The sequence below is a fragment of the Ambystoma mexicanum genome, chromosome 1q, assembly GCF_040938575.1.
Source record: "Ambystoma mexicanum isolate Mex_15411 chromosome 1q, UKY_AmexF1_1, whole genome shotgun sequence".
NCBI classification, from domain to species: Eukaryota; Metazoa; Chordata; class Amphibia; order Caudata; family Ambystomatidae; genus Ambystoma; species Ambystoma mexicanum.
Genome location: NC_090922.1, coordinates 253,381,822 through 253,408,390, shown reverse-complemented (window position 1 = coordinate 253,408,390; position 26,569 = coordinate 253,381,822). Strand labels below are relative to the sequence as shown.

The window sequence follows — 26,569 nt, the reverse complement described above, 5'->3', positions numbered from 1 at the left end:
ATGAACAGTAATACCTTTAAACCAATACAGTCCTACTACAATACATATATACAATACATATATACAATTCCAAGTGGCCTAAAGGGTCAAAAGCACAGAGTGCGTCCACAACCTGCAAGGGAAGGAAGCAAGCAGTACAAATTAACTTAAGCAGTTCTGCAAAGTTCAGTACCTAACTGAAAGGCAGTCCAGTCCCTACGATGAGAGAAGCCTAGTGCTCAAATGTACTTTCAGGTGCTGGTGCACACGATGGTGCAGAAGGGTAAAAATGGGGTCTCTTGTAGGGTCTGTAGCAGCACAGGAAGGTGGGTGAGGTGATGCAGAATAAGTCCCCACAATTCATGGACGGTTTCCCCAAGAAGGCAGAACAGGCTCCAGGAGTTGGGAATGGTTTGATAGCCCTATCTATGAAAAGGAGAGTGGCCCTCAGGGGACACTCGTGCGTAAAAACACAGTAGTGCGCTAGTGGCCACCGGTAAGGGTTGCAAGTACTCACTGACCCCTGGCGCACTCCGGACCAAACTTCAGCAGTCGAGAGCACTTCAGTGGGAGGTTCAAATGCGGCAATTGTGCGGTTCTGCGGCTTTCAGCAGCAAAGTTACAGCGTTGATTCCCAAACGGGACAGTGGTGATTTCTCCGCTCCTGGTGGATGGATCGGGCCAGTTTCACTGTAGCAGGCTTCAGGGCAGGGGGGCACAGCAGCAAGGCACCTGCGAAGTTCGTCACCATGGCTGGGAGACATGGTAACCGTGTGTACTCTGGTTCGGGCTCTCTCTCGCTCTACTCCAGACCTGGGAGTGGCAAGTGTACGAAATTCGGTATGAGAGTGCCGTGAACACAGAGCTTGCGATGTACCAAGTTTCAAGGGGCTCCTCGAAACGGTGGTTTTGTCAGAGCAAAGGTCCTGCACAAGCTGGTAAGCCCACTGGTTGGCCTAGAGACACTTCCGAGAAGGCTTACTTGCAGGGATTGATGTAGGTGCCAAGAATACTTAGTCCCCCTATTCCAATGGGTCGAAGCATCTTTGCAGACCTTCTAGTTCGATCAGATGCAGAAGGGTCCAGCGGGACAACAGCGGGCTCAGGGTGCTAAACCTTCCAGCGGGTCACCAGCCGTTCCTCAACTCGGCTTCTTAGTTTCATGATGCTTGGATCCTATCATAGGTTCAGTGAGAACTCAAGAGATTGACCTGGTATGGGTGTTTGGAGCCTTCTCTTATCCAGAATCTCCTTTGTGCCAAAACCAAGAGGACCCAATGGGAGATCTGCTCACATACAGGCACACCAGATGTGGACCAATCACGGACCACGGTGGTCCCAGGCATTCATAGCACACCAGACTCTCTGGCACCCAGGATGTGTATTGGAACCGGACAGTCCAACCCACATCCTGGAAACACACACACAAGGCATGCAGAAGCCTGCGAAAGCTTGGCGTTTTGTGGGAGAATGCATGCCCAAATAAGGACTGACCCGGGTAAGCTCGACATGGGGAAGGTGAAGGGGCAAGATGGCTAAAGGACAGGACAAAGAACCTCGTGGCATGGCCATTCTCGAGCCAGGCCACCTTTCTGTGCCAAATGCGGTAAATGTGGTTTGCATGGCAAGAAAGGGTAAACATATATGAAAAGATAAGCTGCCACCAGCCCTGTCCAATGTTCATCTGCACTTCTCCATAAAAATCATTTGAGAGTGTCTAGGGCCTTTGAAAATGACATGAAGACCCAAGCACACTGTACTGTAAGGTACATTGTAAATTTGTAACATGTTGCAGAAAAGTTGCAACATTGAAAAGGACTAAGGGAAACAAAGTCTCCCAGTACTGACTGTCTTTAAGGGCATGTCAGAATCCCCATAACAAAGTGAACGAAAAGCCCAGGGGAGTGCAGCTGAAGGCTGTGCTTCACTGGCAAAGTCAGACTATGGTGTTAAAACAGCAGCAAAAAGTTGGAGGGTACACAACTGGAGGGAAAACTTCACATTAATGCAAATCTTTCCTAATGGGTACCATCTACCTCCTCCCTGGACACCCCCATACCTTTTGGCTGTGGGAGTGCAATATATCATGGCCTAAACACACGTATGGTAATTCACAAACCCTGTTTTTCTGGGGTTAACTCACACTGACACAATTCATCATCCTGTTTTATATTTACCGTGGTCCTAACTGATGTAAGGGCATCATCTAGCCCCTCCCTGGACACCCCTGTATGTTTTAATTGTGGTGGTGCAATATATCATGGCCTGAACGCGCCTATGTTAATTTTCATCCCCTTCCTGTCTGGGGTTAATTCACACTAACACAAGTGGCCATTCTGTATTATATTTACTCGGGTTCCAACCAATATAGGGGCACCATCTAGCTCCTCCCTGGACACTCCCATACCTTTTGATTGTGGGGGTCCACAGTATCGTGGCCTGAACGCACCTATAGTAATCCACATCCCCTGTTTCTCTGAGGTTAATTCACACTAACAGAAGTGGTCATCCTGTTTCAGATTTACTCTGGTCCCAATCAATGTAGAGGTACCATCTAGCCCCTCCCGGGATATCCCCATACCTTTTGATTGTGGGGATGCACGATTTCATGGCCTGAACACACCTGTTGTTAGGAAAGGTGGTTGGGGCGGACGGGAACGCTTCGGGGGCAGAAGGTGTTAATAGCAGCCTGGAGTAGGAAGACACTACATTTTCCAGCAGGTCTGGGGAGCCTTTCAGCACCGGTGCAGCTGCGCGTAATTGCCACTGTGTTAGCAGGCGCCGCCTGCCCGTGCCCAGTGCAGATTATTGAGAGTTGGTACGGGCGGATGCAGAGGTTTGTTTGAAACCTCTGCTTTCCTCACCTTATTCCTTCATGTCCGGGCAGTCCCGCCGGGCTCCCGGAGCTACAGATAAGTGGCACGCTCGCAATTACTGAACGTTCTGTGCGTCTTGTAGGCAGTGTTGTTGCATCTTGAAACTGATGATATGTAGAAATACCATACTGGTTTTCTGTTGGTTCAAACTCTAAACACTTGTTAGGACATGAATTATGGGGCAGCGAATCTCGCTATCATAAGCGTGGGTTTTGCATGGTTTAGGTGGGGTACGTGTGCAGATTCAAACATGCACCATTCCACAGAAGATTCTCTAGGGCCTCCACATACAAGTGCGCTATTATGTTGATTTATGTATGTTTTATGTTCTGCTTTGCTTTGCCTAAGAGGCCACGAGTTTGTATATTCATCTGGGAGAAATCCCTTGTATGTTCCATACTGCTTGCTAATGTTTTTTGTTTCCCCAGTGCAACCTTATGTTTCATGCTAAATGGTATGTGTATAAGCAAGGGCACAGGGGGAGAAGGGTGTTTAGTACATTATCTGATATGGAAGCATGTTGAAGGAGGTTAGGACTACAGTCTGGTTCCAGGTTGAGTCAGGTCGGTTCCTATAGTGTTCAATATGTATATTTGCATGTTCTTTCCCTATACTTCACCATACCCATCGAACTATGTTATTCCTTCACCTCTTTCCGGTTTCCCTAACTTCCCCCTCCCTATACACAACCTCTCCCTAATCCCTCTTCCCACCATTGGCTGTCATGTGGCTACCTGTGATTCTGACATTAGGCACCTGCGCCAACCACGTGGGAGGGTCGAATCCATTCGGCTTCTGTGGTTCGGGGGAGAGTGTTGATACTCTCTCCCCAGCTGGTGTGACACCTATGGTAATTTGCCTCCCCTGTTTTTATGGGGGTAACTTACTTTAACACAAGTGGTCATCCTGTTTTATATTTACTCTGGTCCCAAATGATGTGAGGGCACCATCTAGCCCCTCCCTGGACCCCACCATACTATATGATTGTGGGGGGTGCAAGATATCATGGCCTGAACGCACCTATGGTAATTTACATTCCTGTTTTATATTTACTCTGGTCCCAAGTCTCCTCTACCTTGAATTCCATGTATATACATTTATTTCACCTCTTGTCGCTTGTTTCTTTGATAATCGTGAGTTCTTCAGACTTGATTACATGTTTCTCTTGTTGCTTCAGTTACATGTTTTATTCTTTTGAATATTGTTTGTTTGTTTGTTTTATTATTTATAATGCGCACCAGACCCTAGGGTAGCAGGGCGCAGAGAAATACAAGAATATTTTCAGCTTAGGTTACAATGCTGTACAAATATATACAATGAGGCTAAGATTACAGTGCTGTATAAGTATATACAATAGGATATAGTTAATGAATCAGGAGATTAATCAGAGAGAGCAATAGATGTCATATACAGAGGGCGACCAGCACAAGTGGCGGAATATGGGGTAGGGAAGAACTATCAGGCAGTATGTTGCGAAGATGCGCCAGAATATACAGTAAAGGAAACGTGGAGTGGAGCCGCTGGTGGCGCCCAGTTTTAGAGATCATTTTCTTTGATCCAGTTAATGATGTTGCATCTAAAATGAGGGTAAGTTTGGTCTGTCCTTATGGCAGGGGGTAGGGAATTCCAAAGCTGAGTAGCTTTAACTGGGAAGCTGCATCCTCCAGTTTTAGAAAGTTTAAACCTGGGTACCGTAAGGGTGTTAGAGTTAGCCGTTCTTGTTGGACGGTTGGAAGATTGTCTCTTAAATCTATCTATCAGATAACGTGCGGCGGCATTGTTTAAGCACTTGTGTGTAAGTGAAGCCGTTTTTAGTAGGATTTTGTCCTTTGTGGTGAGCCAGTTATTCATTCTCCTTGTCTCTGAGATATGATCTTTTTTTTGCTATCCCCAACGCTGCTCTAAGGCGTTGTTTTGGAGGATCTGTATTTTATTGGTGGTATACTTGTTGGCTCCCAGATATATGGTGTTGCAATAGTCCAGTTTCGATAGAATTAGGGCTCTGGCCAAGGTGATGCAACTGTGTGTGGAAAGGAAAGGCTTGGCAGCTCTAATTAGCTTACAGGTGTAAGCGGTGGCTGCGGCCATGGAGTTGACCTGTTTGGTGAAGGATAAGGTGGAGTTTAAGTAGAAGCCTAAAGTTTTAACTTCTTTGACAACTTTGATGGTGATGCCATTGATGTCAAAGCTTGTGTATTTATGGCCGAGTTTATTAAGGTTGAAGGTGGTGCTGAGGATTATGAGCTCAGTTGTGTCATCATTCAGCCATAGACCATGGGTGGCCATTCATGCCTGGATGATGGGGTACACTTTGTTCACCAAGGCCAAATCCTTATCATAATCTCCCATCAACGGTATGAGGATCTGGGTATCATCTGCATAGTTAGTGGTGGTGATACCAAGATTGTTGAGATCATCAAAAGGGGGCTTAGTGAATATATTGTACATGGTAGGGGAGACACATGAGCCCTGTGGCACCCCAAAGGTAATAGGGATGGGGTCGGCAGATGCTGAGGGTGAGAAGACACGCATGGTCCTATTATTCAGGAAGGATTGTATCCAGCCTATTGCTTCTTGTGAGAAGTGCGCAGCCGAATCCAGGTGGTTGCAGAGGACTTTATGGTCTACTAGTTCGAACGCTGCTGAAAGGTCCAGTAAAAGTAACAGGGATGTTTTTCCATTGTCGAAGAGGCCGTCAATTTGGACCTTAAGGTCTATCAGCACTGTTTCGGTCCCATGTAGGGGGCTGAAGCCAGACTGACGGACTCCTAAGAGATGGTTTTGATCTAAATACTGCTGTATTTGAAGGTATCCTATCCTGTCTAGGATTCTGAACAGGGAGAGAACTGTGGTGATAGGTCTGTAGTAAGTGGGAATGGAGGGGTCTAGGGACTGCTTTTTGAGGAGTGGGAGTACCCAAGACTCCTTGAGGTTGCTGGGGATGGTACCAGTGGAAAAGGATGCGTTGATAAGCTTTGAGATGAAGGGTGATAGATCTCTAGTAGTATCTTTAATAATTTGGGCTGGGCATGGGTCTCCTTGGCAGTTGGATGGTTTGAGCGTAAGGATGACTTTTTCAACCTCTAGAATAGATACCTTGGAGAAGGTGAAGAGATGTGAAGGTTTGAGTGAGAGCGTGGTCATGCTAGGTTGTGAGGTTGAGATGTGAAGGTTTTCTTTTTTATTGGCGATCTTGTCCTGGTAGTCCTAGTAGAGTATTGGGTACCCCTCTGGGACTGCCAGCATGATGGCGGGGCCAGCTGCGACATGAAGCCAAGACTCTGTGATGGCAAGGAAGTCAAACCTTTCTACCTGTAAGAGGTCGGCTATCTCTGTGGCGTGTGCCACTAAGGAGCTGGCGTTTATTAGGGCACCTTTGAGGTGTGGGACATTGTTTCCTGTTGGTAGTTTAGGGGGGGCTCTGGTAATTTGATATATTCAGAGGGAGTGTGAGGAGTGGTTTGTTCTGCTGGCATATTATTCCTAGATAGTTTCAGTGCATCCATGTGTCTTTACTTCAAAATGTCGCTCTGCAGCTGTTAGATTTTCTTTACAGTTCTTCAATGTTAATTGCGATATGTCGACATCTGTCCACTGTCTCAGTACAAAGATACATTCAAAAAGGTTGTCTGAGTGCATAACGTCTCTCATACACGTGTTTCACCATTGGTAGAATGCTTGGTGTCATACATACGACTCTTTCACTATTGTTCCAACATGAAAGAGGTGAGGGGGCGGAGTTTAGCAGTGGTGTACTTTTCTGCTCCTCTACATGACTACCACCAAATTGTCCTTCTATAGATTTACAAGCCTTGCGCCTGACTGGATTGGGGGGGGGGGGTTATTGGATCTTTCACCCTGCCATGGGGTATTGGGTCTCTCATCCCTTCTTGGGGTCGCTTGGTGGTCACTCTGCCAAGGACTTTCTAGTTTCATACACAGTCATTGGGGTTTTGCCAGGTCTTCCCGCCCTCCTCAATGCACCCAGGAACAGCTATATACCTTCTATTTAGTGGCAGCATTGCTAGAAGGAGGCTGTCTCTTTGGCTAATGCAGGACCACGGGTTGGCCTCTCTCTGTGTTCCCCTGTTCTCTGTATCAGCCTCCTCTTCAGCTGAAGGGTCTTGGGTTCATCTGCTCTGTGGTCTACGGGAGCCAGATACCTGTCTCTCACTCGGGTGGTGTTTCTCTGTCTGCTCGGTCGAGCCTGACTGGCTCCAGACCAATCTGCCATTAGCCGCAATCCATATGCTCCCTCGCTGCTCATCACCAGATGCCTTCCGCATCTGTCTGCTGCTAAGCTCCACCCTCCAGGAGGCTGGCCCCTCTCTTGACTCACTCCACTGGACTTTCTCTTCAGTTCCTCTCTTTGATGTTCTTCCCCCATCGTCTTTATAATTTAAGCTGAAACAAGATTGGTTGTTCCATTGATTCTATGTATCTCACACTAGGTGTTCAATACAAGGGTCAGAAACCACCCCAGCCATCTCTAAAGGTTCACAAGTCCCACCATTACACTGCTCCTTCCCCATATAGCCAAAACACATCGGGGTGCTTTCATCTGAGAAAGGATTAATAAAATCCCTTTCTGTTGCTTTTATGTTCACTAAGGGGGAGTCGCCACCAGTGCCATCCCACTTGCCTTGTCCCATAGGGGCTAAGCGTAGCAGGCTCCCTTGGGGAGAAGGGACGAATTACCTGGATTTGTCACATAGCACAATGGCTAACATAAAGGTACATTTGGTTACTAATGCAGTAAAACTAAAACTAAATGACAGCTGCCACCAGTCTACTCTGTAGCACATGGGTACTGTGATCACCCAAAGGTCAACATGGGGTGCTTCAAAAGCACCCCTCGCCGAGCAGCAACATGCAGTACCATAGGACAGTATGGAAGAAAAGGGTTGCAGTGGCATGGGTTCTTCAGTACAAGTTCCTCTGATCACAAAAATAAGGTCAGCGCTCCTAAGAAATCAAATGGAAAAGGTAAAATGTTTAGGGCCCCTAAAAATGGACCAGCAGAACTCCCAAATATGGAATTCTATCTTAACACTTGTAGTGCAAAAATAACTCAACCTATCTAATATTATCAACCTCATTAGGCCATATGATTATGTTTCATGCCAGTATGGCGATTCCAATTTTCTCTCATTGCTCTAGATAACATAGATCATTAAATCCTGCTTTCCTACCTCGCATAAACCTCCATCCATACACTCCACTAGCTTGCCTCTTACTTATCACTGATCACAGGACAACTGAAAAGCAGATTGATTACTTTATCAAGTCAGGACATGTGACAAGATATCTCCCTTCCTTGCAGTTCTACACATATTAGGAGTTCTCAATTGTGTGCCTTCTCTCTGCTGCTAGCCACTCCTTTCTGACTGCCCTTGCTCGATTCATCGCTTTCCAGCACACGTTCTTACATATTGTGAGGGAGCGTCAATGCAGCCCATCTCCAATTCTCACTAGACAGAGGTCTGTGTCCCAAATCCCAATAGTCCAAAACAGTTGATGTAATGAAATCTTCCTGACAGGTTATACCTTGAAGGAATTTATTTACAGCTAAGTTAAGGAGTCAAACCTAGCATCTGCAGTCTGTTCATGTTACCAGACAACCTGATTAATGAGTCTGCATCAGTGCAAGTGTACGTGCTGGTAGACTGAAGTTATGTCCCTTGTCAGCAGGTCCAAGCACCATCCGGTGGGGTGGTGAGGATTGGGAAAAGTTGAGTCTACTTGATGTTGCATTTATTTGTTATGAGACCCTTAACCATGAAATAAAAACATGTGAACACTGGCATGCTTGTGCGTTATGGGTTTTCACAATTTTCTGCCCACTAGAAACAATCCTTAGACCATCAGCAGAAGGATACACTTTTGAACCTCTGTTGGGAAGACAATCTATTCCAAAGGCCTCTGGCATAAAGGTGAAGATAGAGGAGAGTTATGTCCCCTAACCATTTGCAGGGCACAGTGGGGTGACTTGCTGAATCAAGGCCACCATCTGATATCCGCACTTAAACCAGACTCCTGTTGGTCACTAAAGGTGAAGAAAGTCCTGTGGGTGTCAGCCAAGCTCCCTGGAGTGGATGTGCAACAAATGTTCTCAGAAGGACTTGTTCTGGAGATCATGTATTAAGCCCCAGCAATGCAGAAGTCAAGGAACAACTCTGTACCCCAATACCTGCATTGGGTTTCTGCCTGTGAGCTACACCGGCCTAGACATCGCTTGCCTGGCCCACTCTTCTTCATGCCACGTGCCATTGCTGCTTAGACCACACCATGTGTTGGACCCAGTCGACTAACTTACCAAACCGATGCTGAATCGTTGCCTCAGGAAGCTCTGAGAAGTCCGACTTGATGTTGTTGAACCCCCAAAGACAAGAATGATGTCATGTTAAGAGAACCGGGGCCACATTTGGACCATTGTGCCACCAGGTTGCCCCAATCCAGAGCCCCTTTTATTTGAGGAGCGTCATGACGTTATGATGCTTTTCCTTGAAGGGGCAACATGCCCACACTTAAATGGGCCACACACCACATCCCTCCTTTATTATAACTAAAAAACACATGACACATTAAACTACTGTGGTGTAATCCAGTCCACGCACCACCCGTCAACTACCAACTCACTGCAAACAGTGGTGCATTCCAGTCCGCACACCACTCAGATGAACTGTTCAAATCACTGCAAAGTATGGTGCCTTCCAGTTCACACAGCCACCGGGTCCCCCATGGGCGGCGTTGGGAATCATAAAATGCCTGGATCAAACTGCCCGCTTGCGCTGCTGCATGGCAGAAAGAATACATTCTCCTCATCTTCCTCCTCGGCATAGTCGTACAGTCCCTCTCTTTGCTCCTCTGCCACCTGGACCGCCGCCACCCTGGGGAGTTTCCCCCTTGCGACCTCCTTTTACACACTTCCTGCTGATGGCCCAGCCATGCTGGCCAGCATTTGGGCTGGACACAATCATGCAAAATGATCCACTTTTCCACACCGCCCACACATGTGTCCTTTGGCCTGGCAGTCCTGCGCGTGCAGGAGGTCCCATCCACACTCATGGCATATTGTGGCACCTGGCTCCCTCCATGGCCAATCCCCTCTTCTCGTTGGCCTACCTCCTTACCATGTGCTGATGACAGACACCTCTTCCAACTTTACCCGTTGCATGGGGGCTTCCAGCTTGAGCTGCTGCCTGGAGAGGTCCATAGCTGAGGCACGCACCTCAGCCAACTCCTGGGCGTGGCCCAGTTCTAGGAGTCGGTCAAGGCCCAGTCCTGGCTCCCTGAGGACTTGCTTTGGCAACTTCCCCGAGCTACAGCAGTAGATTATCTGAGTCCTGATCTGATCATCCTCGAAGTTGCCCAGGGCGCAAGACAACGCGATTCTGCAAATCTTGCCATGAAATACGTCGAGGCTCCCCCCTTCCTCTTGCCTCGCGCATCTCATCCTGAACCATTCATAGCCCCGGTTGACCATGGGCATGAAGTACTCGTTCCGTGCTGCAATGGCTGCGTCATACGATTGATCCCTGGGCCGCAACGTTTTGAACAGTCTCTGGATGGCCGGGCCGGCTGAATACAGAAGCGTTGGGCGTTTAGCTCTGTCCTTGATCTCCACAGCTTCGAAATAAAGTTGTAGGTTTTCTACCCACGCCATCCACCGGGGTCCTAGACTGGCCAGAGCCCCCACCACGTCAAACGGATACAAAGGCGCCAGCTGCACATTCTGGCTGTATGCCCCTTCTTTGTCGTCATCTGCTGGGCGCGCAGCAGCTTATGTTCACTGGAGATGGGGCACTGGCTTAATTGACCACTCCGAAAGTTACTGAGGGCACACGAGCACTCCTTGTTGAGCCGCTACCCATCCAGGGTCCTTGGTGAACACGGGGAGCTGCCTGATCACTCCGAAAGTTACTGAGGGCGCACGAGCACTCCTTGAGGAGCGCTACCCATCCAGGTTCCTTTCCTTGGTGAACACGGGGAGCTACTCCGAGGGGTGATGGTCCCCAGATGTGTTTCCTACATGATGGTCCTTCCGGGCTGATGGAGTCCCTAGGCGGGGTCTGGTAGCGCTGTCCCCTTCACTAAGGGTGAAGACAGCTGACAATCTGTGATACTTTCTTTCAAACCCCCCCCCTCATGCCACCTTTAGGCCTCACGTGCTGCCTGCCCGTATACCAGGGATGCAGGCCCCTCACGTGACACGGACCGTTTCGTTGATCTTCACTTTAATCATCGCTGCAGGCCTATGTGATAGTAGGCCTTGCCCCCTTCTCGAGGCTGCCACTGGCCTCCAGTTACTTGGAATCATCCCCTAAACAAGATGGTTATTGTTGCAGTTTTGGGCCGTGCAATTCTTAGACCTGTATAACATTTTACAGGAATTCCATACCTTGGACATACTCTCTGCAGTTAACATCTAGTCAAGTTAGCAAGCAAGATTCATTTCCCGAATTGGGCTTTGCATTTATGACGACTGGTGAGATTTATAACATTTCATGCTCATTAGCAACTTGAGCAAGTGCATGAACGCCAGCATAAAACTTTGATTCAAATCCTGCATGCGATTATTGACATATAACCTTTAAGCAGCCAATTGGTTCTTTGGCATATTAATTTGCATAATGTTTAACTCCACAACCTTTTATCTCTCCATCACGATACACACCGCCGGGATATCTAAATATGGTCAACCGGGCACTTTATATTCCCTATGGGCTGCACTGCTGCACACCGATGTTACCATGCTCACAATGTTATAATACACCAGTGAGTGATTGTAATTTACAAACGCTTTTTGTTTTCATTTCTGCTCGTTCTGTCCCTCCGCCCACCCCCCGCCCCCAACGCTGCACATATGTCAGCTGCTTATCAATGGGGTATGTTAATAATTTGTTTTTACCTTTTGGCCATGTGAATGTTCTGAATATTTTTGTGGATTAATCGTTTAAATTGATTATGTATCGTCTCCCTTTTTGTGCTATGTATTGGATACAATGGGCTATGGTTTATTTTGTATTTGAATCTGGATGATAATGCCAGTCTTGATAACGACGAAGGTCGAAACACGTGTCGGCTGACATCCTGTTGAATAAAGATATTGATGATATATCTTTCACTTAATTTGCATATGGACTTTGATTTTGCAGTGATTTTTTTTTAGTGTTTGAACTTATGATCAGGACACGAGCGCGACGCGCCTGTTACACTTCATATAAACTATTAATTGTGGTTGCCCAGTATTCCCGTAATATGTCATATTTACAATCGCATTTCACACATACAACATCTTTTTTTCTCCTTTGGCAAATGCATCGTATGCCTTTTTTCGTTCCATGCGTTTGTTTGTCCCCTACCCCCAAAAGCCCCACTATTTCTCTGTTATGAGTCAAACACTCATTCCCTCTACCTCGCTATTAGCTAATTGCTAAACGGTAGGATAAAAAGGTGCGGTGCCAGTTTGCGCATGCGCAGGATGAACTTGGATGTGTTGATGTTCTGAGAGTGCGCATTTCATTTGTTTAGGCGCATAACAGTGGATCATATCGTTATTCAAAGATTGTGCAGTTTTATTTCTCCCAAGCACTCCCCTGTACAAGTAATACATGTATGAATCCATTACGACCCCCACCCCCCACTTTAGGCATGCGCAGTGTTTCACTTATTGCCTGGGCTGCCTTAGTTGTGGTTGTAACCTGGGAATGGTTATTGCGTGAGCGATGTGCGTCTGTCCGGGGCCTTGTTTCCGAAGTCTTGCATCGTCCACCGAGCAGCCTTGAACGCGTATCGGACAGTGCGTAGCAGACATGTCTCAGCTGGAGCAGCGTCAGGTGCGTGTCCCAGCGCTGGCGCGCGCTCATTGTGATCTGTGGCATCGCGAGTTCAGCGGAAGTAATGTGTTTAGATTTTCGGAAACAAAAGTAGAGACAATTTTGTAAAACGACACAAAAAGACACCATAGGTAACGAATGACCCATTCATTACTGATGCTATATATATTCAAAAGGACTGTCTACTCAGTAGATGCTGTGCTAGTTCCAGTGTAAGTTTGGCATAAAACGTTCATTTCCATCTCAACAAGTAAGACAGACTACAGAGCAGTCAGCATTGATGAGTTACAAAAACAGGTTTATGTGGTGCACAGAGGGCGCAGCCAACCTCAACATTTTGGGGGTGCTGGATGGCAGTTTTGGAAAAAACTGTTAGTGAGACGTTGCATTACACCTATTGTGCTATTGATCCATCCCCCTCACTCCACTGCCCAAGCCCAGGAGGCTGAGTAGATATTACGCCACCCTTTAGGCCCATTAGATGCATCTTTCACCCAAACTCCCCAGAGGCACAGCCACGATTGTGTAACAAATGGGGCCTGGAACTAATGTAGTAGGGCCACACTAAGAAGAGCCTGCAGAAGGAAGAGCACTTGTTCTGCCCCCCAGCCAAATGCACAGGAGTGACAGAGCCTAGTGAGGGAGAACCAATCAAGGGGGTGAAGGGGTTGTCTGCTTGAGAAAAGATTATAAATAATGGGTTAAAATAGTGCATATTACAGTACACTTTCTGTAATAAATTAGGTCAAAAGCCCCCCAGTTTACAATAGGTTTTGTAGGGTAAGACATAAAAAGTCCATTAGATGCCAAGTTATCAACAATGCACTGGAGCATTTTCAAACACATTTTCATAATGCCTTTGCCCACTACATGCCAGTACACTGCAAGTATAAAACACATTTTCATATCGATTGTGCCCACACATGTCCATTCCGGTGCACCTATATTTGCTACTATTCCCACATAGGAAAATACCCATGTTTGCTTTATCCATAACGCCAGTAATGATGCTAGAACAAAACATGTTTATGCTGGCTCTGCCACTACATGCCAGCATCCTCATGTGAGAATATACTCCTGTTGGCTTTGCCTTAATGCCAGTAAAGAAAACATGCCACAGCAAGAAAACATATCCTTGCTGGTTACACAAATCCCCCACTTCCCTTTGGCCTTAACACCGGTGATAAACTGCAATGCCACAGTAAAAAAACATGCTCCTACGGGCTAGACAGTAAGATAGCTCAGCAATCTGAGTGTGATACTCAGGTTCAAATCCCGGAAAGGCCAACTCAGGGTTTCATACTTCAAAGGTTGATAAATGAGTGCAAACTTCAGTTGGGTGATACATTTAATGTATATATGTTCTCTGTACAATGCTTTGGCGAAAGCGTTATATAAATAGCATATTATCATTACACAAATCCCCTCCATATAAAACCACTTATGTTGCACGGAATCCGTATAAAAATTTGGAAAACAAAAGAATGGTAGATTAATATTGATGGCATTTCAGCGGAAAGGAAAATTTCAAACAGCTGGAAATTTCGATCAAATCTGCCATTTGATGCAATTATAGTGAACAAGGGGAGCGAGTGGGTCCCCTGCACTTTTGTTTACTACAACCGCATCAGGGGTTGCGTGGGTGTCCCCCGCGACCTAATGATAAAGTTGCGGGGGGAAAAAAAAGGACCCTGCCGTGCTGGTTCCCGTGTACGTAAGTGAAGGTAACCGGCGTCACAGAGGAATGACAGAGTCGGCGGCACACAGCAAAGTGTGCCGCCCAAAGGAAAGTAAGAGTGTGGGGGCGGGTTGCAAGAAATGTCCACCGGAGACAAAACCAAAAGTTATTTTCGGTAAAATAGCTTTCATTTTTTTTCTCCCTCAGACATTTTCGAATTTGAACAATTAATGGTAAATCTGTTGCACTCATCATGTTACATTCCCCCATGTAAGAATATTCATGCTGCCTTTGACCTTAACGCCAGTAAAAACAAGTCAAAATAAGGAAACATGCCCTCCCCCATGTAAGCATACTCATGTTGGCTTTGCCCTTAATTCGAGTACAACATGTCCATGCCACAGTAAGACCCAGCCAGGCCAGCCCTACTGTAGTACCCTTCCCCCCCTCCTATCATCACATAACATTCAGTTGTCTTTCCTTTGCATCACCGCTCACTTCAATTACTGTTTTCTCACCTCGGAGAGTGGTGTATTTGCTTACTTAAAAGTAAGCGTGTATTTGCTTACTTAAAACTAAGTAGATACACCACTCTCCGAGGTGAGAAATGCCACAGGTTCTTGCATTCTTAGCCAGGGCTGGGCGTCACAGCAGAGTGGTGTCTACTGTGTCAAAGTGGGGGGCTTTAGCCCTCCCAAGCCCATGCCTGGCACCGTCCATGGTGGTGCAGGTATTTACTGTGGAGTATATACAAGAAAAGAGGGACTTTCGTATGCCAACAACCTCTTCCCATTGAGCTGTGACTTGACAGAGAAAGGGGCTGATGGCACCCTCCATTTCACACTTGTTTCTGCCCAAACCCAGTAAAAAAGATAAGCCCCCAAAGAAACAGACTTGGGGAAATAACCTGAGGTGGAGCGTAAATCCTATACCATTATGTCAGATACCTTGATAAGTTTCAGCCTTCACCAAACAAAAGACAAACCATTTTATTAGGAGACTTCAAAATAGCACCCTTTTACGTGTTTTGATGGACAAGGATGTATACACCACAATGTCCTTAAGCGCTACCACTAGGTTATCCACCCTCTGAACACCCATGACCAGGCTTATCCGTATGGCTGTTCCCACCCGCTACCTGCTTCTTCGTGCCCATAAAACTCCCTCCTGGGATGCCTTTGGGCTAGCTCAAACATGCAATAACATCAAACTTTGTGCAAACTAAGGCCTGCCGTTGCTATTTATAAACAGTATTCTGAGAGTTAATGGCTTCATTGCAGGTGTAAATGTGGTTCAGGTGAAATAAAAATATCTTAACTAAGTGTGCCTGCAGCCGCTTGTTTTATTAGCAATATGTGTGTCCTCGCATCTGCACACTGTCTTGTTAAAAACATGAATTTGTAAAGCCAACAGTTTTGGTTTGCGTAAAGGTACCAGATGCTGACACCGTAAGCCCAAGGACTCACACCATTTCCATCTGTTGCAATGTTATGGCCTGGTAGTACTTTTATGGCAGTTTAGGACAAATGTCTATCTTGGGGCCATCACAAACACAACTGTTGGCTTTGCCAATATTATTTATTTAATTGCAAAGATTTCATGGGCACTGGTTTGAAAATGTATTTACGCATTTCTAATGAGTGCGAGATTTCATTAATTGTGGTCTCCTATGTTAGGTTGGCATGTTTGGGACAGAGCCCATGTCTTATCGGGCATTAACCTGGCAAACAGTGGTGCAATACCATTGAGAAGATTGGGTTCTAGCCCCCCCGCCTTGAAATTTGGGTTATGTTGACTCGACCTGGCTGGTCTACAGAGCTGTGGCCAGACAGAACAGAACACAGACATTAAACACCACCTGTGCTTCACTGTTAACAAAGGCCCTGCAATTACTGATGTAAAGCATTTCATTATTCGCACCTGCATTCATAGGCATATATTTTTAGGCACTTGAAATTGTGATGTGGGGTTAGTACTTGCATTATTTAATTCGCGTGTTGCCCCACACTACCGTGATAATCCCTCCTACCAAGTGGGGATATAATATCTATTTTATCAAAAGAAGGGACATATACATACTAATTAACACAACATGTTACCCTCAGGAGTCTGAACACTGATCCATCAGCCACTCAGCAAATGTGGGCTGTATGCAGTCTAATAATTGACATGTATCCAAAATTTAAAATACCATATTTTAATTTATTTGCTAAACAGCACAAGTATCAAAAAACACCACATAAAAAATATACAATGATTAAAAGTGGTGATTTCACCACACAAACTCAGGTTATACAAATACTTGAAAACACTACACAGTAGCAACTCAATTCCTCTTGCTTACTACTGTGTACAACAAATTAGCCCGATTTATATAAGTTTCTGTCCTTGATGTTACTATTAACTGAACATTCTTCAGGGGCAGAAAATTGTCTTGTGCTTCCTGTAGACTTTTCTTTATGGTCCTGGTTCCTATAACTGAGGGTACATACAACACATCAACATATTACTACATGGGCATAATTGGTTGATTTACTTAACCTAGCCAACCCTAATCACCATTAGGATGCATCAAGTATATAATGTATACAATACTAGTGCTTCAAACTTGTAGCAACTAAATGTAATTCAAGTTTATTAGACAATCACAATTTTTTGTCTTTCACTTTAACAGTGGTTTGAAGAGATAGCCAGTTTCTTACCACATTCTCTAATGTCATTATAAAATTCATCATGCTTACTTGTGTATACTATAACCATAAGTTACGCACCGCATTTTTGATAACCCGGGGAGGACAACATTCTTACAGAAACAGGCCTCACCTCAGTCCCAATAGTGGTTTCTCTCTCTCTTGGGAAAGGTTTAATGGATCTTTTCAGACCCACCCGTGGGCAATGTATTCACAATGCAGGTTGGGTATGGACTCTAGTAGAAACAGAACAATCTATAAGTTTCTAGTGATTCAGAAAGAAGGAGAAAACACCACAACAGGGCGATAGAAGAGTATAACTACTTTTAAAATCCTACCTTCGTGTCCCTAGGCTGTCCGATGTTTGTACTCTCCAGGATCTGTAGTCTTACAAATAGGCTCCCAAACCCTGGTTTCTGATCCACTCAATGGAAAGGAAGGCGTCTTCCCTACATTAAAAACGAAAAAACACCCTGTCCATATATTCAAATGGCGAATGATAGAACTGCCAAGAGTCCATCCTCTAAAAGCACCCTAGCTTACCTCTCTCACTGATTTCTCTGTGTCCCGTCTACAGTCTGCTGTTTCGTACAACTCACCCGCTCGAAATGCAAGCCTTTAAATTCCTCTAGCGTGTAGCGGTCGAGCGCGGACCGATGACGTCATCACGTATAGCGTAATGCGATGACGTCACGGAAAAATGCGTTGTTGCCTCTGCAACCCGCGATGCATCACTACCACTACATTACCCTCGCCCATCTAGCGGCAGGTAAAGGAAATTAATTTTTAATTTCTTATTCATTTGACCAATCAGTATTAATAAGTTTATACCTCCCTCTCCTAGGTAAAACTCAGAGGATTTATAACTGGTTGGGGATGTATATTCTCACTAGCAAAAAAAGGGGGATATGGAACCCACATCATGTCCCGCCGTTGGTTAACAAATGTAAATGCTTTTTAACAGTAACTCCACATCGATAGGAAATGTCAACAGAAGATGCATGACTCTCCCAGAAACATTGTCAAATATACAACAATAATTCATTTGATATTGTGCCATTCAATATTTTCATTAAGCCCAATTATATGGCTATTAGTTAGAAAAATGAGTTTCTGTTCTAAATTAATCAATTTTCTATTAATATCTTCCTCTGTTCTCCCTTTGACTTTCTTCAGGATGCACCACTCAAACTCCATAAATGAATGACCCCTTTCCTCATAATGTTTCACCAGAGGGGCTTTCTCAACATGGTTTTTAAGGCAGCTCCTGTGCTCTATCATGCGTGTCTTGCATTTTCTGTTGGTCTTTCCTATGTACAATAAAGCACACGGGCATCTAATCATGCAAATCACGTTATCCGTTTGACAGTTAGTGTGTTCTTTCATTTGCCAATCTGATCTCAAACCCAAATTCACCGAGGTCATTTTTCGTGTGAGAGGGCACATGACACAATCCCCACAAGGATGATGTCCTGCAACCCTAGTTAATCCCCATAATGTACTTTATCTCACTTCAGTGCTGCGTGTCTTCTGTACATCATTTCTCATCACTAAGTTGCGGATATTAGTGCTCTTCTTAAATGCCACTAGAGGAGGCGGAATGGTCATAGTCTTCTTCCAATTCTTATAAATGATGTTCTTAACTTTATAAGATATATTACTGAAAGTATTCACAAATACCAAGGGGCTCTCTACATTGTCTCTCTTTTTCTTTTAGAAAAGAGCTTCTCGGTGATTATTAAAAAAGCTCGTTTGGCTGATTGTTTCACAATCTTGGCTGGGTATCCTCTCTCTGTAAGTTTATTAATAAAGATATTGGCCCCTTCCTCGTAATCCAACCTAGTGCTGCTATTACGTTTAAGGCGCAGAAATTGCCCAAAGGGTAAAATATCCCGCACATGTTTCGCATGATGACTGCCATAGTGCAAGAGTGCATTTTTATCGGTATTTTTTACAAATGGTTTTACCCACAGTTGGTTGTCTCTATGATAGATAGTCAAATCTAAATAATTGACTTCATTGGGACTCATAGATGCTGTAAATTTAAGATACCTGTTCTGATTGTTCAACCAGATCACAAAATTGTTAGCTTCTTCTGACGATCCGTGCCAAACCATAAAGACATTGTCAATATATCGCAGCCACTGCGATATTTGGTGTCTGAAAGGATTAACCCCAGAGTAAATAACTGTTTGTTCCACCATATCTACATATAGGTTTGCTAAATTAGGGGCCATCGCTGCACCCATGGCAGTGCCTTCCACCTGAATGTAAAACTGACCCATAAATTGAAAAAAGTTATTGGTAAGGGCCATTTCGGCACACCATACAATGAAGGCATTACGGACCGGATGGTTATCTTCACGTTTTAACAGGGTTTCCTCAACTACTTCTAAGGTGGCTCTTTGGGGGATGTTGGTATATAACGATTGTATGTCCAAACAGATCAAAATATCTATGGGTGGATCAAAAATTAGCCCTTAAATTTTTACAATGACATCCCTAGTATCCTGTACATAGCTCTTCATTTTGTTTACAAAGGGGCGTAGGTAAAAATCTACATATTTGGACAAAGGTTCCAAAATGGAGTTCACACCCGACACAATGGGCCTGCCCGGAGGTTTTTCCTTGTTTTTATGGATTTTGGGCAAAATGTAGAATATCGGGATTCTGGCTGTTTCCCTGGTGAGGTAGTCCCCTTCCTGTCTACTGATGAGCTGTAGATCAACGGCTTTATCAACCTTTTCTCTTATCTGTTTGATAAGGCCAGGACTGGGATCTTGCTCAATTTTACGATAGCTGTTATTATCTGCTAATAATCTATTGCATTCGTCTATATAATCTTTTTTATTCAGAATGACGATAGCACCACCCTTGTCAGCCTGTCGAATAACTATTTTCTCATTTTTACCTAGGCAACGCAACTTCGTGATTTCTGATTAACTTAGGTTGGAATTTTTAGACGTCCCTTTCTTTTCTAGTTCCTGTATATCCCAGAGCACCTTTTTTTCAAAAACCAAGGATTCCAGGGAATGAGTATGCTGTGGAGGGCAAAAAGTGGAAGGATTTCTCAACCCACTAAAGTTAGTATGGATACTAGGAGGTTGGTCTTCAAAAAACTCTTTCAAATGCACCTTCCGCATGAAAGCGTTGAATTCTAATCTAAACTCGAAAGGATTGTGATATTTGGACACTACAAAATTAAGACCTTTATTCAGGCATTTTAGAGGATGGACTCTTGGCAGTTCTATCATTCTCCCTTTGAAAATATGGACAGGGTGTTTTTTCGTTTTTAATGTAGGGAAGACGCCTTCCTTTCCATTGAGTGGATCAGAAACCAGGGTTTGGGAGCCTATTTGTAAGACTACAGATCCTGGAGAGTACAAACATCATACAGCCTAGGGACACGAAGGTAGGATTTTAAAAGTAGTTATACTCTTCTATCGCCCTGTTGTGGTGTTTTCTCCTTCTTTCTGAATCACTAGAAACTTATAGATTGTTCTGTTTCTACTAGAGTCCATACCCAACCTGCATTGTGAATACATTGCCCCTGGGTGGGTCTGAGAAGATCCATTAAACCTTTCCCAAGAGAGAGAGAAACCACTATTGGGACTGAGGTGAGGCCTGTTTCTGTAAGAATGTTGTCCTCCCCAGGTTATCAAAAATGGGGTGCGTGACTTATGGTTATAGTATACACAAGTAAGCATGATGAATTTTATAATGACATTAGAGAATGTGGTAAGAAACTGGCTACCTCTTCAAACCACTGTTAAAGTGAAGGACAAACCATTGTGATTGTCTAATAAACTTGAATGACATTTAGTTGCTGCAAGTTTGAAGCACTAGTATTGTATACATTATATACTTGATGCATCCTAATGGTGATTAGGGTTGGCTCGGTTAAGTAAATCAACCAATTATGCCCATGTAGTAATATGTTGATGTGATGTATGTACCCTCAGTTATAGGAACCAGGACCATAAAGAAAAGTCTACAGGAAGCACAAGACAATTTTCTGCCCCTGAAGAATGTCCAGTTAATAGTAACATCAAGGACAGAAACTTATATAAGTCGGGCTAATTTGTTGTACACAGTAGTAAGCAAGAGGAATTGAGTTGCTACTGTGTAGTGTTTTCAAGTATTTGTATAACTTGAGTTTGTGTGGTGAAATCACCACTTTTAATCATTGTATATTTTTTATGTGGTGTAAATGCATTTTTTAGAAAAATGTTTTTTGATACTTGTGCTGTTTAGCAAATTAATTAAAATATGGTATTTTAAATTTTGGATACATGTCAATTATTAGACTGCATACAGCCCACATTTGCTGAGTGGCTGATGGATCAGTGTTCAGACTCCTGAGGGTAACATGTTGTGTTAATTAGTATGTATATGTACCTTCTTTTGATAAAATAGTTAGTACTTGCATGCCAGGGGAGAGATTGTAAAGGTAGGGGGGACAGGAAACAACTCATTATCACAGCTGTCCTCAGTTTGTGGTTTTAGATGTGAAGGAGAGCGTTAACTGCTTGTAACATTGAAACTACACTAGACTAGTCTCATTGGAACGCGTAAAGAAGTTATATGCCCTCACACAACTAAGTTTGCTCCTCCCTGCAATCTCTGAAGTTAGTGTCTCTTCCAACATTTGAGGGGTAAACCCCCTGAAACGTTAGCCTAGGTGGCCCCCTGGAGAGGGCTGATGTGCGCACCTGATTTTTGTTAATTAGAGAGGGGAGGGAAAACTTGTGGCGCTCAAGTTTTACTGGGTTTGTGCAGAAAAATGTATTTGATGAAACGCAGCACAACTTGAAAGCTGCAAGTTTCGGGAAAGGCTTCCCTCACCTCTCTGCCTAACAAAAAGCAAATGCACGCATCAGCCGCCTCCCCGCGAATACGAGTCAACATATATAAACGTTATGTACTCTTTCACATCCGAGGGAAGGGTGCTGATGTGCGCACCTGCTTTTTGTTAAGCAGAGAGGTGAGGGAAGCATTGTTGCATGTTAGCTCATGATGTATGTGTGTGAAGAGTGTCAATAGGTTTTATGTAATGTATGTGTGAAGGAGCGCATGATGAATGGGGGACTGGGTGCACGTGTGAATGAGCGAGAGTACGCTGAATGGGGGCGGGAGTTATGTTATGTTATTTTGCATTTATATAGCGCCTTATATACCATTGGTATGGTCTGAAGGCGTTGGTAGGTTGAACGCCCTTGGGAACCGAAGTTCAGATCAGTAGAGAGAGTAGAGGGAGTCAAAAGGTGCGTGTGAGCACCGGGTATGTGTGCAGCTCGTGCGGTATTCGTGTAATAGCTGCTTCTTAGCGGTAGGTGTGGTGGTTGAGAGATCAGGAGTGTGTGTTAGTTCTGGCAGGATTTATCCAGACCGGATGTGGCTGCGTTAGGCCTGAGGAGAACGCCTGGCTGGGGTGTGTGTAACCAGCAGTGTTTACTTAGAATGATGTTAAGTGAGCGGCAGATGTTGGTATGAGAACAGTTATACCGAATGGTGTCATAGTATCTCTGTGTTCTAGTTGAGTGGTGATGTAAAGGAGAGAGTAAGCGTGGTGGTGTGATGTGATGGGTTATATGCTCTTTCAAACGTTCTCTGTATTCTAAACCATATTATGTCTGTCACGCAATTCTATGCGCTCCAGCCTGTTCCATGCACTCCTATCCCCTTCATGCACCCCAGTCTGCTCTATACACTCCGGTCCGCTCCACGCATTCATGCGTTCCAGCCCGCCCCACGCGCTCTAGTCTGTCCTGCATATTCCAGTCTGCCCCACGCATGTATTCTTGTCTGCTACATGCATGTACTCTTGTCTGCCCCACGCATGCACTCTTGTCTGCCCCACGCAGGCACTCTTGTCTGCCCCACGCATGCACTCTTGTCTGCCCCACGCCTGCACTCCTGTCTGCCCCATGCTCTACGCATTCAGCACTTCTACGTACTCATCTATTCTACGCACTCATCTATTCTACGCACTCATCAGTACTGGATGCAATCTGTGCTCGTTCGTTCTACGCGCTCAACCACTCTACACACCACGTCCGTTCGCTCCAGGCACTCGTTCGCTCCAGGCACTCATCCGCTTTATGCTCTCACAAGTACTATGCATTCACCTCCTCTATGCACTCATCCCCTCTACGCACTCACCCCCTCTACGCACTCACCCCCTCTACGCACTCACCCCCTCTACGCACTCACCCCCTCTACGCACTCATCCCCTCTACACACTCATCCGCTCTATACACTCATCGGCTCTATACACTCATCTGTTCTATACACCCATCCATTCTATACATTCATCTGCTCCAGCGATCTACACACTCACCGTACTTCGGTAATCATCCGCTATCCACACTCATGCGCTCTACTTGCTTCTCCTGCGGACCTGGAGCTGTCACATGCTCTACATACTCATCCGCTCCAGATACTCATCTGTTCTACACACTCATCCGGTTTACGCTCATCCGTCCTGCACATTCATCTGTTTTATGCACTCCTGCGTTCTACTCGCTTTTCTGTATTTACGCACTCATCCATGCTACTTGCTTGTCCGCTCTACACACCCAGCCGCTCTACACACTCATCCGCTCAGCATGTTCATCAATTCTATACACTATACGATCTACTTATTAATTCGAATTCCACACTCATTCGAGCTATATAGTTATCTGTTCTTCCACTCATGCATTCTTCCACTCAGCGCATTCGTCTGTTCCACCTGCTTCATCCATTCTATTTCATCCGCGTCATTCACTTCGTTCACTCCTCATGCATTCTGTACATTTCAGCAGTTTAACTCTCTTTACTGTTTCTGTATGATTTACTTCTTATTAACCATTTCACTGCTTTGATCTACTTTATTTGTTTAATTCTGATTGTCCTTCTAGTTTATATTAGGGCTGCCAATTTCTCGCATCAGGTAGTTTGTTGGATTGGTGTCATTGAGTTGCTGTTAGTCTGTTTGGGTTAGTTTAGTACGGGTTGGTTTTAGGGGAAGAGCCAGGTTTTCAGCAGTTTGTGGAAAGACGTTAAATAATCAGTTAGGCGGATGTGGGGTGGGAGTGAGTTCCATAGCGTGGGGGCCAAGGCCGAGAATGATGATCCGCCTAACCTGACTGAGTTTGTCTTTGGTATGACTAGGAGGCCAGCTGGGCTTGATCTTAGGGTGCATGGGGGGGATAGGGTTTTAGCTTGTCTTGAAGATATTGAGGTCCTGTTTTATGCAGTGCTCGATGGGAGATGCATAAGGTTTTGAAAGTCACCCTTCGAGCTACTGGAAGCCAGTGCAGCGTCTTAAGGGCTGGGGAGATGTGGTCTCTTGGGCCAAGCGCAAGTAGCAATTTGGCTGCCGCGCTTTGTGCCCTTTGCAGTTTATTCAGTTGGTACGCATGGACTCCGAAGTATAGGGGGTTTGCGTAGTCCAGTCTTGATATAATGATTGATTGGACCGCGGAGAGTCTGTTGGGAAAGGAGAGATATGGAAAGATGCGCTTAAGGGTTTTAAGGTGGTAGTGGCAGGATTTTGAGACGTTGTTGACTTGGCGCGAGAGTGTTAGATCAGAATCAAGGGTGCATCCAAGATTTTTCAACAGTTTGGGGGGGGTCGGTGAGTTGCCCATGGCGGATGGCCATGGTAGTGGGTGCGGAAGAAGTTCGGAGTTGCCACATACCATGATTTCTGTTTTGGAGGGGTTTAACAGGAGGTGGCTTTGGGTCATCCAGAGTTCTATGTCAAGGAGGCAGGAGGCGCGGTCAGGTCGGGAGTTTGGTTTTGAGTTTAGGAGTTTTAGAATTAGTTGAGCGCCGTCGGCATAGTTGTAGCACAGGATGTTGTGTGAACGAATTATTGGTGGGAGGGTGATCAAGTAGAGATTGAACAGGAGGGCAGATAGGCATGCTCCTTGTGGGACTCCCATGTCGACTGGTCGGGCTTGGGAGGTATAGGTGGAGAGTATTGTTATTTGGTACCTATCTTTGAGGAATGAAGCTTAAGAGCGGTTCCACGAATTCCTAGGGAGTGGAGGCGGTCTAGGAGGATTGAGTGATTAATCGTGTTAAAGGCGGGGGATAGGTCGAGAAGGATTAGTGCGGCGCATCCCGCGGAGTCTGCTGTCATTTTAAGGTCATCCCAGATTTTGGTTAGGGTGGTTTCACTTCCGTGATGGGCTCTGAAACCCGATTGGGCGGGGTCTAGGAGATTGTTGGCTTCAACAAAGGCATTTAGTTGGGAGTAGGCGGTTCGGTCAATGAGTTTGGCAAGGAACCTGGTGTTTGAGATGGGGCAGTAGTTTTTGGGTTTGAGCGGGTCTAGCGAAGGTTTTTTAATTAGAGGTTTGACATGAACCGGTTTGAATGCGTCAGGAAAGATACCAGAGGAGAGGGAGGCATTTATGATGGATCTTGCGTGTTCTCCTGCGCAGGTGGAAGCGAAAATGTCTTTGAGGGTTGTGGCTGGGCAAGGGTACAGCGGCGAGCCAGATGGTTTGCGGGCAGATAGAAGTTTGAGAAATTGCTCTGGTGATATTGGACTAAAGGATTTGAACGTTGGTTGCGTAGTGGTCGCAGCTGGTGGGCTGGCCGGTACGGGCAGAGAATTGCCTGGTGGATGTAAGAGAGCCAGTTTGGTGGTTAGAGTATTTGTTCTTTCGAGAGCCGTGGTGTAAAAGTGGAGGGAGAGTGAGTCGCGCAGCGATTGTGAGGGGGTCGGGGCAGTCGTGGTGCAAACCGGATTCGTGAATTCGGAGATGACTTTGTGGAGTTCTTTGCTTGGGTTTTTGCAGTTTAGGATTCGGGAGTTGTAGTGGGCTTTTTTTGCTTTCCGGATTTCGGCCTTGTACTGGTAAAGGTGTCGGGCCAAGGTGGCCCTGCTCGCCTGGGTTTTGTCTTTCTGCCATTTGCGTTCTAGGTATTTATATAGTTGTTTAGTGATCTTCAAATCAGGAGTGAACCATCTGGGGAAGAGGCCACGGCGGGTTGATGGTTTGCAAGGGGGTGTGAGCCGGATCAAAGATGCGTTGAGCCATGAGTCAAAGGCGTCAGGGGTTAGTTGTTTGTTGAGAGTGAATGATATGTTTATATGAGTGAGTGAATGTTGTGTAAATTTGTGTGTGTGTTAGTGCATGCCTATGTGTAATGATGGGCAGAGAAGGTGATTTTGGTGGGTAGAGGACAGGAGTTGGTGGTGTGGCTATGGGTGGGCAAGGTGGGGAACAGGGGCTTTCTCTAAAAATGCCATTTTAGTGGGCATCCTTGATAAAGTAAGCATGACGTGTTATGTGCCTAGAATGGCATTTTGGTGCAGTCGGTCTAGTCATTTATTACTGTGGCATGACTTTTGTTTTACTGGGCATCTATAATAAAGTAGGCATGACATGTTTGATTACGTTGCTTGACTGCCATTTTGGTGCAGTCAGTCTAGCCATTTCTTTCTGTGGCTTGACATTTGTTACTGGGCATCTTGTATAAAGTAAGCATGACACGTGTTATTAAGTG

At 45.3% G+C, this 26,569-nt stretch overlaps 1 protein-coding gene across 4 annotated transcripts in view; it reads left to right on the top strand.

Moving 5' to 3' along the window:
* The window catches only part of LOC138527188 (zinc finger protein 567-like), a 285,058-nt gene that overhangs the window by 37,813 nt on the left and 220,676 nt on the right, over positions 1-26,569 (top strand). For 3 of the 4 annotated variants that reach the window (XM_069638298.1, XM_069638296.1, XM_069638294.1), the window contains exon 1: positions 12,395-12,694. The exons of the other annotated variant lie outside the window; for it this stretch is intronic. In XM_069638298.1, the coding sequence (XP_069494399.1) occupies positions 12,671-12,694 (24 nt within the window). In that variant the 5' untranslated portion in view covers positions 12,395-12,670. Of the gene's footprint in view, positions 1-12,394; positions 12,695-26,569 lie in introns of those variants that run through there. 4 annotated transcript variants of the gene reach the window in all.